This window comes from Cebus imitator, unplaced genomic scaffold (assembly GCF_001604975.1).
Source record: "Cebus imitator isolate Cc_AM_T3 unplaced genomic scaffold, Cebus_imitator-1.0 Scaffold229, whole genome shotgun sequence".
NCBI lineage: Eukaryota > Metazoa > Chordata > Mammalia > Primates > Cebidae > Cebus > Cebus imitator.
In genome coordinates, this window is record NW_016107544.1 from 2228184 (window position 1) to 2242114 (window position 13931).

Here is a 13931-nt window from a genome sequence, read left to right on the forward strand (position 1 = left end):
AGAGACAGGGTTTCGCCATGTTGGCCAGGCTGGTCTTGAACTCCTGACCTCAGGTGATCGGCTTGCCTCAGCCTCCCAAAGTGCTGGGATTACAGGCGTGAGTCACTGTGCCTGGCTGACTTTAGCGATCTTTATTCCAATCACCTTATTGGATAAAAACGGAGACTGAGGCCAAGAAGAATGGAGGGTGTCCCCAAGGCCAGCTAGCAATGGAAGGGCCCACATTCTCTGACCATCACTGACTCATTCCCCAAGCCACATGACTGCTCTTATGGACACTTTGTTATACCCAACTGCTCAGCCACCTGGAAAATTCTGTCTTGCACCTTTGAACCTGATAATTGTCCAGGAAAAAGTCTTTAACCCTTGTGACAGTTTGAACGTTTCTACGTCTGTGGGAGGCAGGGAGGCTTTGGATTCTCAGGCTGGGCTTGAATCTTGATTCAGCTCAGGGCTCAGCATCCTCTTCTTGTCAGGTGGGGTCATGGACCATTCTCCATGGTCTATTGGGAGAATCAGTGGGGGTGCTGCTGGGGAGGCTCCCAGCCTTGCGCCTGGCCTCTAATGATAACCTCCATTAGACTCAATTTCTTTATTCCTGGCCTGTCGGGACCCCATCCATAGAAGCATTAGAAGGGGATTGGCAAACACCCTGAAAAACATTCTCCCGCTAAAGGACCGGGCAACTTAAATCACATACAGATAATTTTAAAAGTGTTCAGGGTTGGCAGAGCGTGGTGGCTCATGCCTGTAATCCCAGCACTTTGGAAGGCTGAGGCGGGTGGATCACGATGTCAGAAGTTTGAGACCAGCCTCTTCAATATGGTGAAACCCGTCTCTACTAAAAATACAAAAAATTAGCCAGGCATGGTGGTGTGCGCCTGTAGTCCCAGCTACTCGGGAGGCTGAGGCAAAAGAATCGCTTGAACTCAGGAGGCAGAGGTTGCAGGAGCCGAGATCGTGCCACTGCACTCCAGCCTGGCGACACAGTGAGACTCTGTCTCAAAACAAACAAACAAACAAAATATTAGTTGGGCATGGTGGCATGCACTTGCAATCCCAGCTACTCGGGAGGCTGAGGCAAAAGAATCGCTTGAACTCAGGAGGCAGAGGTTGCAGGAGCCGAGATCGTGCCACTGCACTCCAGCCTGGCGACACAGTGAGACTCTGTCTCAAAACAAACAAACAAACAAAATATTAGTTGGGCATGGTGGCATGCACTTGCAATCCCAGCTACTCGGGAGGCTGAGGCAGAAGAATTGCTTAAACCGGGGAGGCAGAGGTTGCAGTGAGCCGAGATTGTGCCACTGCCCTCCAGCCTGGGCAACAAGAGCGAAACTCCATCGCCAAAAAAAATAGTTGTTCAGGGTCTCTTGGGAAACTTTGTTCTGAAGCTGAATTTCAGGCACCTCAAGATAACGTTCTTTTTTGGAGCAAGGCCTTCCCGCTAACTCCGTGGCTTCATGTGGGATCTGTGGGTGACAGCATTTGAAATCATGATGGGGCTGGGGCTGGAGGCCATTCCCTTCTTTTCTTGGGAGTTTGAAAGAGAACTTTGCTTGAAAGGCTGCTGCCTGGGGGTAAACACTTCCCCTTCCTCATTCTCCAAAGCAGCTTCCTGTCAACTGACCATTCCACAGCCTCCTCCTTCCTCTCTGCCTGGAATGCCGCTGGGGCTCTGGGAAGCGCCCCGCATGTAGCTCAGCAGGTGGCCACATCCTGTGAGTCAAAGGGGCTGGGGTCCCTCTGGCCACCTGCTCCTCCTCACCCAGTTTCCCATCAGTGGAATGTCTGCACGGCTCACGGTACGGGGGCCAGACTCAAGAGCAAATGAAAGAGAGAAGGCGGTCAATGTTTTCGCAACGGATTAGGACAAACAGTACCAGGAGCCCTGCAACTTTCTCCCCGAAGCCAGGCTGCTGCGTCAGGCCACGCGCTGTCTTCCCCTGTTCTCAGGGCCCCCAGACCCCCCTGCTTGTCTTCCCTTTCCTTTCCTGGCTGAGCCGCCCAGCTCAGCTGATGGGATGAGGCAGCGTCTCCTGGAGTCATCTTTTCACCCCGTGCGTGTGGACTGAGAATGCTCCACTTGGCTTGTGCCCTGCAGGGACGAGGAGACACGGAACAGGGGCGGGGGCAGAGCAGAGCAGCCCTGCCTTCTCCCGAAGAAGAAGGGCACGAGTCAGACACCCCTGCTGCCTCTGAGCCCGCAGCCCGGACCAGGAGGCCTGGGTCCCCCCACAGCCACCCTCCCTTGTCCATGCCAGATCTGTTTCCTACCCGGGACAGAACCGACACCTTGTTTTTCCCTTCACTGACTGCTCCTCTGTCTGGAAAATCTTTTCTTGTTTTATTTGAAGAGCAGAACTGTTCCTTCCTCCCCCTTGGTGATGAGGAAACATTCTGTTGAATTTGGCATCCAGGCTTCTGGGAGACCTTGGTTGTTTGTAATCTGATGCTATCAGGTTGTTGCATAACCTTTCCCGCTGGGAAGCAGTCTCTGCATCCTGGGCCTTCTGTCCAGTTTGGGGTAGGGGGTGGGGCGGGGAAAAGTCAGAGGTGCTGTGGGGTGACAGAGCAAGGGATAAAGGACTCTGGCTGTTGGCCCTGGCTGGGGACAGGGCCCGCTGATAGGGACCCAGAGGAAGTCAAACTGTGTCTCTTTCTGGGCCTTCGGCCACCAGGCTTGGTGGAATGTCCTCATCCCATACTCAGAGCCACTCCAGGCCAGCCAGAGTCCTGGGTCTGAATAGAGGCCAGCCTGCCCTGTGTTTCTAGAAAACGAGTACACTGTAGGCATCCTTAGCAAGGGGACATACTACAGTTAGAAACAAAGCCTGCTTCCTTCTTTGATTTTATTTCATTTTTGTAGAGACAGGGTCTCACTCTTGTGCGGGCCGAAGTGCTGTGGTGTGATCATGGCTCACTGTAGCCTTGACCTCCTGGGCTCAAGCGATCCTCCTGCTTCAGCCTCCATAGTAGCTGGGACTATAGGTGTGTGCCACCATGCCCGAAACTTAAATTGTTTTTTTTTTTGATATGGGGCAGAGGGGTCTCGTTTGTTGCCCAGGCTGGTGTCGAACTCATGGCTTCAAGTGATCTTCCTTGCGTTGGCCTCACAGAGTGCTGGTATTAAAAGTGCAAGCCACTGCACTAGGCTGAAAGCCTGCTTCTTTAGAAGGCTGTTAGAATGTGCACTCCTCAGAACAGGCACTGCAGCCAGTCACAAGTGCTTTTGTGGGCCAGGAGGGTGACATAAAGGAACAAATGTTGGTTTTTGTCAGTCATGGCAGTGTTAACTGAATAAACTGGAGAGAGGACTCTGTCTAATGACATTCAGCATTAGTTAAAAGAAAAATACTATGCATGCCAAACCAAACTGTCAGAAGTTGTGATCTCTGCTATTTCCTCCTTATAGGTAATTTGGTTGGCACTTCTTTGGCAGGCATTATGCAAAAGTCCTTTGCTTAGAGCTTTATGTGCACTATCTTATATAACTGTTCCCACAGCCCTATAAGTACAGTTGACCCTTGAATGACATGAATTTGAGCTGCGTGGGTCCACTTAATACATGAATGCTGTTCTGCCTCTGCCACCCCTGAGACAGCAAGACCACCTCTCCTCTTCCTCCTCTTCCTCCTTAGCCTACTCAACGTGAAGACAACCAGGATAAAGACCTTTATGATGATCCACTTCCACTTAGTGAACAGAAATATATTTTGTCTTTTTTAAAATTTACTTTTATTTTTTATTATTTTTTTTATTTTTATTTAAGCCTACAGCACCCGGTATCCCAGGTGTTCTCTCATCCAAGTACTAACCAGGCCCGACCCTGCTTAGCTTCCGAGATCAGACAAGATGGGGTGCATTCAGGGTGGTATGGCCGTAGACTATATTTTGTCTTTCTTCTGATCTTCTCTCCCTTCCTTCCTTCCTTCCTTCCTTCCCTCTTTCTTTCTTTCTTTCCTTTCTTTCTTTCTTTCTTTCTTTCTTTCTTTCTTTCTTTCTTTCTTTCTTTCTTTCTTTCTTTCTTTCTTTCTTCTTTCTTTTCTTTCTTTCTCTCCCTCTCTCTCTTTCTCTCCCTCCCTCTCCCTCCCTCTCTCTCTCTTCTCCTCTCTCTCTCTCTCACTCACTCACTCGCTCGCTGTGTTGCCCAGACTAACGGGCAGTGATATAATCAGAGCTCACTGCTGCCTCAACCTCTTGGGCTCAAGTGATCCTCCCACCTCAGCCTCCCAAGTAGCTTGGACTACCAGCTAGGACTCCCAAGCAGCTGAAACTACCACACCTGGCTCATTTTGTATTTTTTATTGTTTTTTTGTAGAGACAAGTTCTCACTATGTTGCCCAGGCTGTTCTCAGACTCCTGGGCTTAAGCCATCCTCCTTCCTTGACCTCCCAAAGTGCTGGGATTGCAGGCATGAGCTACTGTGCCTGGCCAGGATTTTATTACTAACATTTCCTTTTCTGTAGCTCACTTTATTATAAGTCTACAGTTTATAATACAAATAACATACTGAATATGTCTTAATTGATTGTGTTATTGGTAAGGCTTCCTGGTCAACCTAAGGATATTAGTAGTTAACTTTTAGGAGAGGCAAAGGTTATGCCCAGATTTTCACCTGCTCGGGAGTCAGTACCCTAACTCTTGTGTTATTCAAGGGTCAACTGTACATTCACTTCCCTGCTTCCTGGTGGAGATAATTGAGACTGAAGGAGAGTATGAATTCTGCCCAAGGCCACATGATTGGCAGGGGTGGCACTGGAGACCTGCCTGCCCCCAAAGGCATCCTCCTAATTATTCCTTGAATACTTCTTCAACTCTGGTTTTCAGACCACTGACATCAGAATTACCTAGAATCAGAGCCCTACCCCAGACTTATTAAATTAGAATTATTGGGGATAGGACCCGGAAATCCATATCTTAGATGAGATCCCTTCTGGTGATTCTTCTGTATGGAGAAATTTGTGAATTTCCTTGTTCACTGCATTGCCCTTCTGACTCAGTGAAACGTGGTCCTTGGGTCCCAGCCAGGAAAGGCCACTGTTCCTCTGCGTGGGCTATGGTGAGTCTTCCTCAGCCTGCCCCTGTCTTGATGCATCATAAAATGCCACTTCACTTCCGTACCCAGAGAAGCACAAATAAGCAAATTCATGAATCATGGTTTTGTTTATATTTTGGTTGCTGTGGCTAAATATTTATTGCTTTAAGTAAGAGGTTCTGCTTTAATTAGAGTCATAAGTAACCACAAGTGCATAGAAATGCATTCTCATGGCTATAAGACATGCATTTCTCGACAGAAAGCCGAGGCAACTAACACTTTTAATACGCCATTGCCTGATCAAAGTATGGAGGCTTATCTAAATGAATGAATCGTGTTTGAAATTGAAAAGTGATTACAAGTTTCATTTATGGATTATCTATTGTTCTTACTATGACTTACAAAGTCACATGTATGATGCTATGGCATAAAGTTATAAAGGCATGGGTAACAGAAAGCCTGTGGTTACGATGACCATAAGCTACATTTAACTTTGAAATGTGCTGTGTTTTCTTCCCAGTCTTGCCCCTTGCCCTCCTTCTCTGGGAATGGGTGCTCTCCACACTAAATCCCCAGGAGAGTTTTAGAAGATATTGATGTCCAAGCCTCACTGTAGGCCGATTAAATCACAATCTCTGGGAAAGAGACCTTGGCATGGGCATTTTTTTAAAAGCTCCCCTAGTGATTCTAATACATATTCCAAAATGGGAACCACTGCCCTAGAAGGTTCAGTGAGTGAGGGTGCTGGCTGTGTAGTCAGACCGGCATTCAGATCTTGGCTCTATTATTTCCTAGCTATGCGACTTTGGGCAAATTACTTAGCCTCTCTGAGCTTTGCTTTCCTCATCGGAAGAATGGGGATAACAGTGCCTAACTTGAGAGGTTGTCATAAGGATTCAGTGAGATAATGCCTTAGGGGCACTTAACCTGGTGCTTAGTAAAGGCTCGATAAATAGGGGATGTTATTGTTGCTCTTGTTATTAATATGTTTAACTTCAAATAACTATCCATTAGTGGGAGCAGGTATCACTGAAGACTATTGGGGGATCAGGAGTAGTTATGCTAGAATTCAGCCTTTGCTGGTGCAGGTAAAATACAACAGGTCTGTTTGATACAAGCATATGCATCTCATAATTAGACTACACAACCCTAGTCAGATCTTTGTAAGCTTTGTCTGCTTCTAGCAGCACCAGTGAGAATTTGGGATTTATAGCAAGACAGTATCTGTGTTATGGGTGATACATAAATAATGTTTATGCTTTTTCACACTCTAGACTCCTTTAAGATAAATCCCTTTAGAATACAAGGTCTGTGGGCTGGTGATCATTTGCATGACTGGCATATATAATTGTGTCTTCCTGTGAAAGCCAGAACCCAGGGTGTAGCCTGCACCAGCCGAGTAGTCTCTACAGCAGGAAGACGGGATCGCTCCTTAAGTGACCACACTGGGTGGTTTCTCTCAGCCGGTCTTTTTCTTTCTCCTAATTCCTGAATCTTTTGCAAGGAGAAGGTCTGCTTTGTTGACTATACCTGTTTTATAACTAGCCAGATTCCTCCAAACCCCTTCGGCTTTCAATCCTTTGCTGAAATAAGACAAGCACATTGAAATGTTTTTCTCTGAAAAATGCATTAGGAAAGTCAGTCACCTACAAGAGAGCAACACAAAAGGTTGTGGCAAACAAAAAGAATCCCTAGTGGTGAAGGCCAATTAGCAAATTTACTAATTAAAGGTCAGTTTACCCTTCTGGAAACATCCTGGAGGCAGAGACCAAATCCTGTGTCCAACCCTGGTGTCATTACCCACCCCAATGCAGACCCACAGCTTCTGCCTTCTGGTTGACCGGCAGAGCTAATGGCTTGTTTCCTGGAACTAAAGCCTTGATCTTTCCTTAGCATCTGGCCTTAAAGGTTAAACAAGACTATTTGAATATTATACACCATGGTCATACATATAAACAGGCTCCCTGTTTTCACCTACCCATACCCCAAACTTCTCCAAAGATGCCCCCATGGGGGTGGAAGTATCCACAAAGCCCCAGCACATGCCTTTGAGAGGATGCTTCCTCCCTGCTCTTTGGCCCTAAGCTGAAGCATAAGTCATACATTCCAAAGCCACGTGGAAATGCGTTTTATGCTTGCTGGGGTTCTGGGTTCTTTGTTCCAAGTGTGCGAATACATTGGAGGGAGAGATATGTATTTATGGGAGACGTGGCTCTCGATAGGAAGGATGTACTTGAGCAATGTTGGGCTAGATCAAAAGACGTCTCACTCAGCCTGCAGAGACTCCAATTGGTTTTTCGAACCCCACGCCCTTAAACATAAACAGTCCATAGGATGTAAGTTATTTTGTGTTTTGTTTCTTACTTCAAAACTTGAGGGACTCCAAAGCTGGTTATGAAAAAGTCCCAAGAATGCTGAGCATTTCCGGTGTGGTGTGCTGGGCCAGGGACATCAAAGGTTCCGTTTGCAGCAGTGCTGGTACAGGGCGACAGAAGCCTTCATCTTGTTCCTCCCCATGCTCCTCCCCACGTAATTGCTTTTATTATTCACACCAGCCAAACAAAGGGAAGTTGCATGACCGCAGTGTGTGTGAGCCACACACAGCACTTGCCTTGGAAAGGCTGTGCACACGCTAACTTTGTGGGATCCTTGGCCCTTGGCTCAACCAGGATGAGGGTGGGGTGTGTGTGGGGGTGGTGGGATGGTCGTGGTTAATGCAACCCAACATGTATTCAGGATGTTTCCATCAAACATGACCTCATCTCTTCCAGCCCGCTGGCCATCATTATACTGGTGGTCACTTTTGACTTAATGGTTACAAAAATAATTCCTTTAATTGCCAAAGTGGAAATTCATAGATTGCACGTAGTTGGTTCTTACCTCCCCCGAGAGGCAAGAGGTTGGAGCTATTACGGACACCGTCTCCATAACATCAGAACAACTCATTAATTCAAGGAAAAACAAAGAAAAGCAAAACAAAATAAAGCCATAAAATCCATGCCAGATCAGTTCTTGGATGTTGAGCAGATCAAATAGCTGGAGAAGTTTCCTTCTTCTTTAATAGTTGTATTTCTTCATCCTAAACAGACAGTCACATTATGATCACTAGGAAGAGAACTTCACTTATTTCACAAAGATTTTTTTAAGCCCCTCTATGTCTTAGGTGCATGAGACTGATGAAGTCTCATGTGTTGAGACACACAAACAAACAAATCAATAAACGAAAAAAATAATTTATAGTGGGGAAGATCTTATGAAGAAAATAAAATGAGGTGATCCAGTAGAGTGAGGCGACTTTTTACATCTGAAGTCCAGTAAAATAAAAAGCATATGTTGAAAGATACTAGCTAGTCGAGGAAAATAGCTGTTTACCAAAAAGGTTATTCCTTTGTTGGGGTTATTGGAAACTCAGAGAGGGGTTCTCCCAGAGACTATCTCCTAGCTGAAAAGAAGCTTCAAGTTATCACCATGGATGAACCAGCTACCTCCCTTCCTCTCACAGGGGGATGTCCAGCTAAGCAGACAACCTGGGAAGGAGGGCACCGTGTCCCGGCGCTGGCTTACTGGCCTGGCAGAGTTCCAGTCAATGTCACCAGCACTGCCTTGTTAAGGTATGAGACCCAAACTACCTTGAGGTGTTGGGGTCCAGAGTGAGAAAAGTCATGGAGGCATGGGTGGCTAGAGGCCTCAGGAAGTTCGTTCATCACTGGCCTTTGCCAGGCGTTCCCAGACACTTCTAAGACTCTGATTGTAGAAGCTATGAAAGTAATAGTGAAGTGGGGCCAAGTGTGGGGGCTCACTTCTGTAATCCCAGCACTTTGGGAGGCCGAGGCAGGAGGATTGCCTGAGGCCAGGAGTTTGAGACTACCCTGGTCAACATAGCAAGACCCTATCTCTAAAAAGAAGGGAAGGGAAGAGATGGGAGGGGAAGGGAGGGGAGGGGAGAGGAGAGGAGTGTAGGGAGAAACAGTGAAGTGGGACTCAAGCCATCTTCTGGGAATAATGCCTGCGTGGAGAAGGGATTGGTTAGTTTCACATACATCAGCATTGGGTCCTGGCTGTGTCTGCTGGAGAGAAAGTCACAGAAAAGATGGCAGCAGCAGCATCTCCCCTCTCAGCCTGGGCCAAGCTGACAGAGGGAATAGATCATTTGAGCTCTGATTATTCCATCCTTGGGGTTAAGGCAGGTGTCTTAGGGGTGACTGTGAGAAGCCAACTAGTCTCTAGCAATCAGATGGGCCCAAGAAAGGAGTCCAGATGTCCACTTCCCCAGGAGGAGAGTGGAGAAGAAAGGTGGCCCCTCCAGGCCATGAGGGAAAGAATGAATCCTTAGATGAAGACATTCTTCCTACTTCTGGCTGTGAAGCTTCTCAATGAGCTGAGTCTCTGGGTGCTTCCTTTATTAGGAGGAAGCTCTCTGCATGACTCACTGCAGACCCATCATATCAGGTAAATGTGATGTCTCACCATTACTCTTACTGCCTCAGTAAGGCAGATCCAGGAGGCCATCTCCATGGCAAAGAACTTGGCTGTGCAGCGTCTATGTGAAAGCAACATCTTCCTAGCTGTGGAACCATGACTTATACCGGGGATATTGCACTCATTCAGACAGGACCTTCCTCTCTGGGTTCTGCCCGGTGTTCACTAACAAGGGGGACCCTCCGTAGAACCCTGTGCTAATTCCTGTGCTAAAAAATACTGGTCTGGTCAAAGACCAATTTCCTAATTCCAGAGGTTCATTGCCATTAGCCCAATGAGTTCTAGCATAAAGAACACAGCTGAGTAGAGGGAAGCAAGCTTCCTTGGCACCCTCTGACTTCCCTAGATCCAATGGGAAGGAGGGGAGAGACTCAAGCCCAGGAGAAAAGAGTAAACAGCTCTGAGGGCCGAAGTATGGGGTGGGTGGGCATCATCGCTGGCAGCCTGTGGGGCCCCCAGGAATTCCGGGTCAGCCCTGTACAGTCAGGAGGGGGCAGCGTGCTGTCAGCGGGTACTAGCAGGTGTGACAACAACAGCGGAGCCTGGAATCTGTGATGTCAGACTGCCTGGGAAAAGGGCCAGGCAGGCTGCTTTTTACAGGGCTGACTTGGTGTAGTCAAAGTGCTTATCAAGAGGGGCCAAGTGTTCACGGCTGGACTGCACATGCACAGCCAACTCAGCCATCTCTCAAGCTGCATCACAGACAGCCAAGCAGTGGCTTCTCATTGGAGAATGGCGTTTGCACCTACAGTCAATCATGGTCAAGCGGCCTCATCTCGTTGATAATGTAGGGTCTTAGAGGAGACAGCTGACTGAGGGGATGGTTTGGTGACCCAAAGGCAGTGAGTTCTGGGTACAAAGCAGTGTCTGCCAGAGGGCCCCTGGAATTTTGCCAGGACAATACCAATACACCATATCATGGCTCTTGGGCGATACATTAGGTTGGTGCAAAAGTCATTGTGGTTTTTGCCATTACTTTTAGTAGTAAAAACTGCAATTACTTTTGCAACAACCTAATATATGTGTATATGTGTGTGTGTGTGTGCACAGACATTTTTTATTTTTTATTTTATTTTATTTTATTTATTAATTTCTTTTAAGAGACAGGGTCCCACTCTGTCGCCCAGGCTGAAGTGCAGTGTGGAGATCATAGCTCACTGCAGCCTTGAATTCCCAGATTCATGTAATCCTCCTACCTCAGCCTTCCGAGTAGCTAGGACTACAGGCATGTGCCACTATGCCTGCCTAATTTTTTAACTTTTTGTAGGGACAGGGTCTCTTTATTTATTTTAGTTTTGAGACAGGGTCTCACTCTGTTGCTATGGAATGCAATGGTCTCGGCTCACTGCAACCTCCGCCTCCTGGGTTCAAGCGATTTCTCCTGCTCCAGCCTCCTGAGTAGCTGGATTACAGGCAGCCACTACCATGCCCAGCTAATTTTTGTATTTTTAGTAGAGACGCGGTTTCACCATGTTGGCCAGGCTAGTCTCCAATTCCTGACCCCGTGATCTGCCCGCCTTGGCCTCCCAAAGTGCTGAGATTACAGGCATGAGCCACCACACCTGGCTGGGATGGGGTCTCTTAATGTTGCTCAGGCTGGTGTTGAACTCCTGGTCCCAAGCACTCCTCCCTCCTGAGCCTCCCAAAGCACTGGGATTACAGGTGTGAGCCATCACACCCAGCCAAGGATAGCTTTTGGTTAAATTAGGCTGGATTTCAGCCAGCCAGTTTTACCTCTACAGATTTACCTTCTTGCTGTTTCGCATGTTAATCCATGTAAAGCAAATTTGGGTGGAGTTTCCTTACTGCCTGGACAGGCTGTGTGTGTGCGTTTCTCTTTCCCTTGACGCCTCAGAGTCAGCTTGACAGGAATGATGTTATGATCCAAATTCAAGAAACTGATGCTAATGCTTCATGTTTTGGGGAACCCAGCCTGGCACCCCTCGCCTAGACTGCATATCATCTACTCTCATTTTGTTTCTTGAGGAACAGAGATCTTCCAGATCAGAGATAAGTCCCTTACGCCCCTAAGAGCTAACGCCAGAGTCCCTTAAACCTGTATTCTCAAGGCCCTGAGGAATTATGAGCATCAGAGAGTAGTCAAGTTGGTAAAAATATGAATACAGAAAAGTAAAAGAGAAGGTGTGGGGCTTCCATTCATATTGATCCCACTGGTTTTAGAGATAACCAGTGTTAATATTCAGTGTGCACCTGGGTGATGTCATAAGATGAGAGACAGGCCTTGCACATGACCTGCCTCCAAAAACACAAGTACAGAATGGGGAAAATGCATTTATTCAACAAATATTTATTGCCGTGTCCAACTATGGTTCAATCATTACTCCAGGGACTGGGGTGGTGGCAGCCATGAGCAGACTAGGCAGAAAGCTTTTTGTTTAGGGGCTCCCTTACCTTCAGGAGGGCAGGGCTTTGGCGGCACATGTGAAAACGTTTCAGAAATTTTCACCTAAAACTGTGATTGCAGGCTTTCCCAACTGTGGCATGGTCGGCATTTGGGGCTGGATCATGATTTGTTTCGGACGACTGTCCTGTGTGCATTATAGGATGTTTAGCAGCAGCCCTGGCTTCTACCCATTAGATGCCAATCGCATCCCCACCCCACCTCTTAAGTGGTACAGTCACTACGTTTCCAGGCAGCGCCAAATGTCCTTGGGGAGGATGAACTCACGCCGGCTGGGAACTATGGCTTTAGCAGAAGCCCTCTTAGCCATCTACAAGAAGGGGAAGGGCCTGCTCTGCCTTTGAGCTGGGAGACCCTATCTCTGCTCCGAAAGAGGATCAATCCTTCAGAGATGAACTGGGGCAAGTATGAGGTGACCAGAATGGCAAAAAGGACTTGAAACAATCTCATTTGAAAAACAGCTAAAGCTGCTGTGTAGCCAGGAGAACAGGTAATCCCCTGGGCTACCTCGTGGCTCTCTGAAAGACAGTCAGGTGTGTGGAAGAGGGATTCGCCTGGTTCTGGCCTGTCTCAAGGCACAGGTCTTGGAAGTAGAAGCTGCGAGGAGGCTGTGCTGCTCACAGCAGTGTTCTGTGGTTTTGGTGTCACCTCCAGGCAGGGCCTAACCACATGTCTCCTTTCTAAGCCTTCTCCTCCTACCTGGATCTGGGAATGGGTGGTGGCAGTTGGGGGAGGTGGGGAGGTGGTCTCACCCCCACCCCCACTCTTGGCAGCTCTCTTTACTCTGTAAGACGTGCCTGGTTTGCTGGGTGACATCCCCTGATGCTCTGGGACCCCTGGGACCCTGGTTCTCCCTGAAATCAGTGTGGTTGGGGCTATGCTGGCTTCTAAGAGGGACCCGCATGTGGATGAGGGTGCCAGGGAAGCTGCCCATCAAATGTGAGCATAAGCTTGCCCCTCACATCTCCACAGCTGAGACCAGGAAGGGGTGGGCTCCTCACTTTTCTCAGGGATAATGACAGGGAAGAACAATGCAGGGAAGAACAATGCAGGAGAAAACTTAAAACTAAATGCAAAAAGAAATTTACAGCTCAGTGCTAAGAAAGAACGGCTCTCATGACTGAGGGATGATCCCTGCTGTTCCCTGTTCCCTCCTCTTCTTCAGAGGAAGTTCTTTTGGCACCCTCACTCGAGAGATGAACACAAAACCTCCCTCTCTGTCCAGGTCCAAGTGCCTTCAATCCATCCCGGAGGAACCCCCTCCTGCTTCTCACTTCCTGTCCTCAGATCAGATCCATCTTTTTTCCAGATAAAATGTTCTCAGCTTCTAGGAAATACCCTTCCTCTCCATCCCCTGCCTTCATCCTGGGATGTCTTCCACCCCAGGGCTGCCCAGCGCAGCACCTTGGTTCCCATCCTATGCGTCCTGAAGTCCATGTGGGTCCCTCTGGAAGGAACTCTCCTGTGGACCTTCCACTCCCCCTTCCCCATCCCTTACTTGCACACTTTGGGGTACAGCAGGCCAGATCTTTCTTTTCTTTTCTTTTCTTTTTTTTTTTTTGAGATGGAGTTTCAAGGTTGTTGCTGAGGCTGGAGTGCAATGGCGTGATCTCAGCTCACTGCAACCTCCACCTCCCGGATTCAAGTGATTCTCCTGCCTCAACCTCCCGAGTAGCTGGGACTACAGGCGTGTGACATCACACCCAGCTAATTTTTGTATTTTTAGTAGAGATGGAGTTCCATCATGTTGGCCAGGTTGGTCTTGAACTCCTGACCTCAAATGATCTACCCAGCAGGCCAGGACTTTCTGCATCCTCCTCGCCGCTACCCCCATCTCCACTCCTAAGTTCATTCAGCAACTCCTTGGATAAGAACACAAATATATACCCTTTCTACAAACAACCTTCAGAGTCTGGGTTCGCCGGAGCCATAGGAAAGAAAAAGCACATATTTCCTTTTTCTTTTCTTTCTTTTTTTTTTTTTTTTTTTTTT

The 13931-nt window shown here is 47.8% G+C and overlaps 1 protein-coding gene and 1 pseudogene across 9 annotated transcripts in view; one reads left to right on the top strand and one right to left on the bottom strand.

Annotated features, from left to right (window-relative positions):
* ARSG (arylsulfatase G) overlaps positions 1 to 13931 on the top strand; it is a 154111-nt gene that overhangs the window by 111471 nt on the left and 28709 nt on the right. For all 9 annotated transcript variants that reach the window (XR_005195273.1, XM_017497343.2, XM_017497340.2 and 6 more), the window contains one exon: positions 8541 to 8649. Coding sequence is in view for 8 of the 9 variants with exons in the window: in XM_017497343.2 (XP_017352832.1) it covers positions 8541 to 8649 (109 nt within the window). In the remaining variant the exon portion in view is untranslated. The remainder of the gene's footprint in view (positions 1 to 8540; positions 8650 to 13931) is intronic.
* LOC119466796 lies at positions 3771 to 3888 on the bottom strand (annotated as a pseudogene).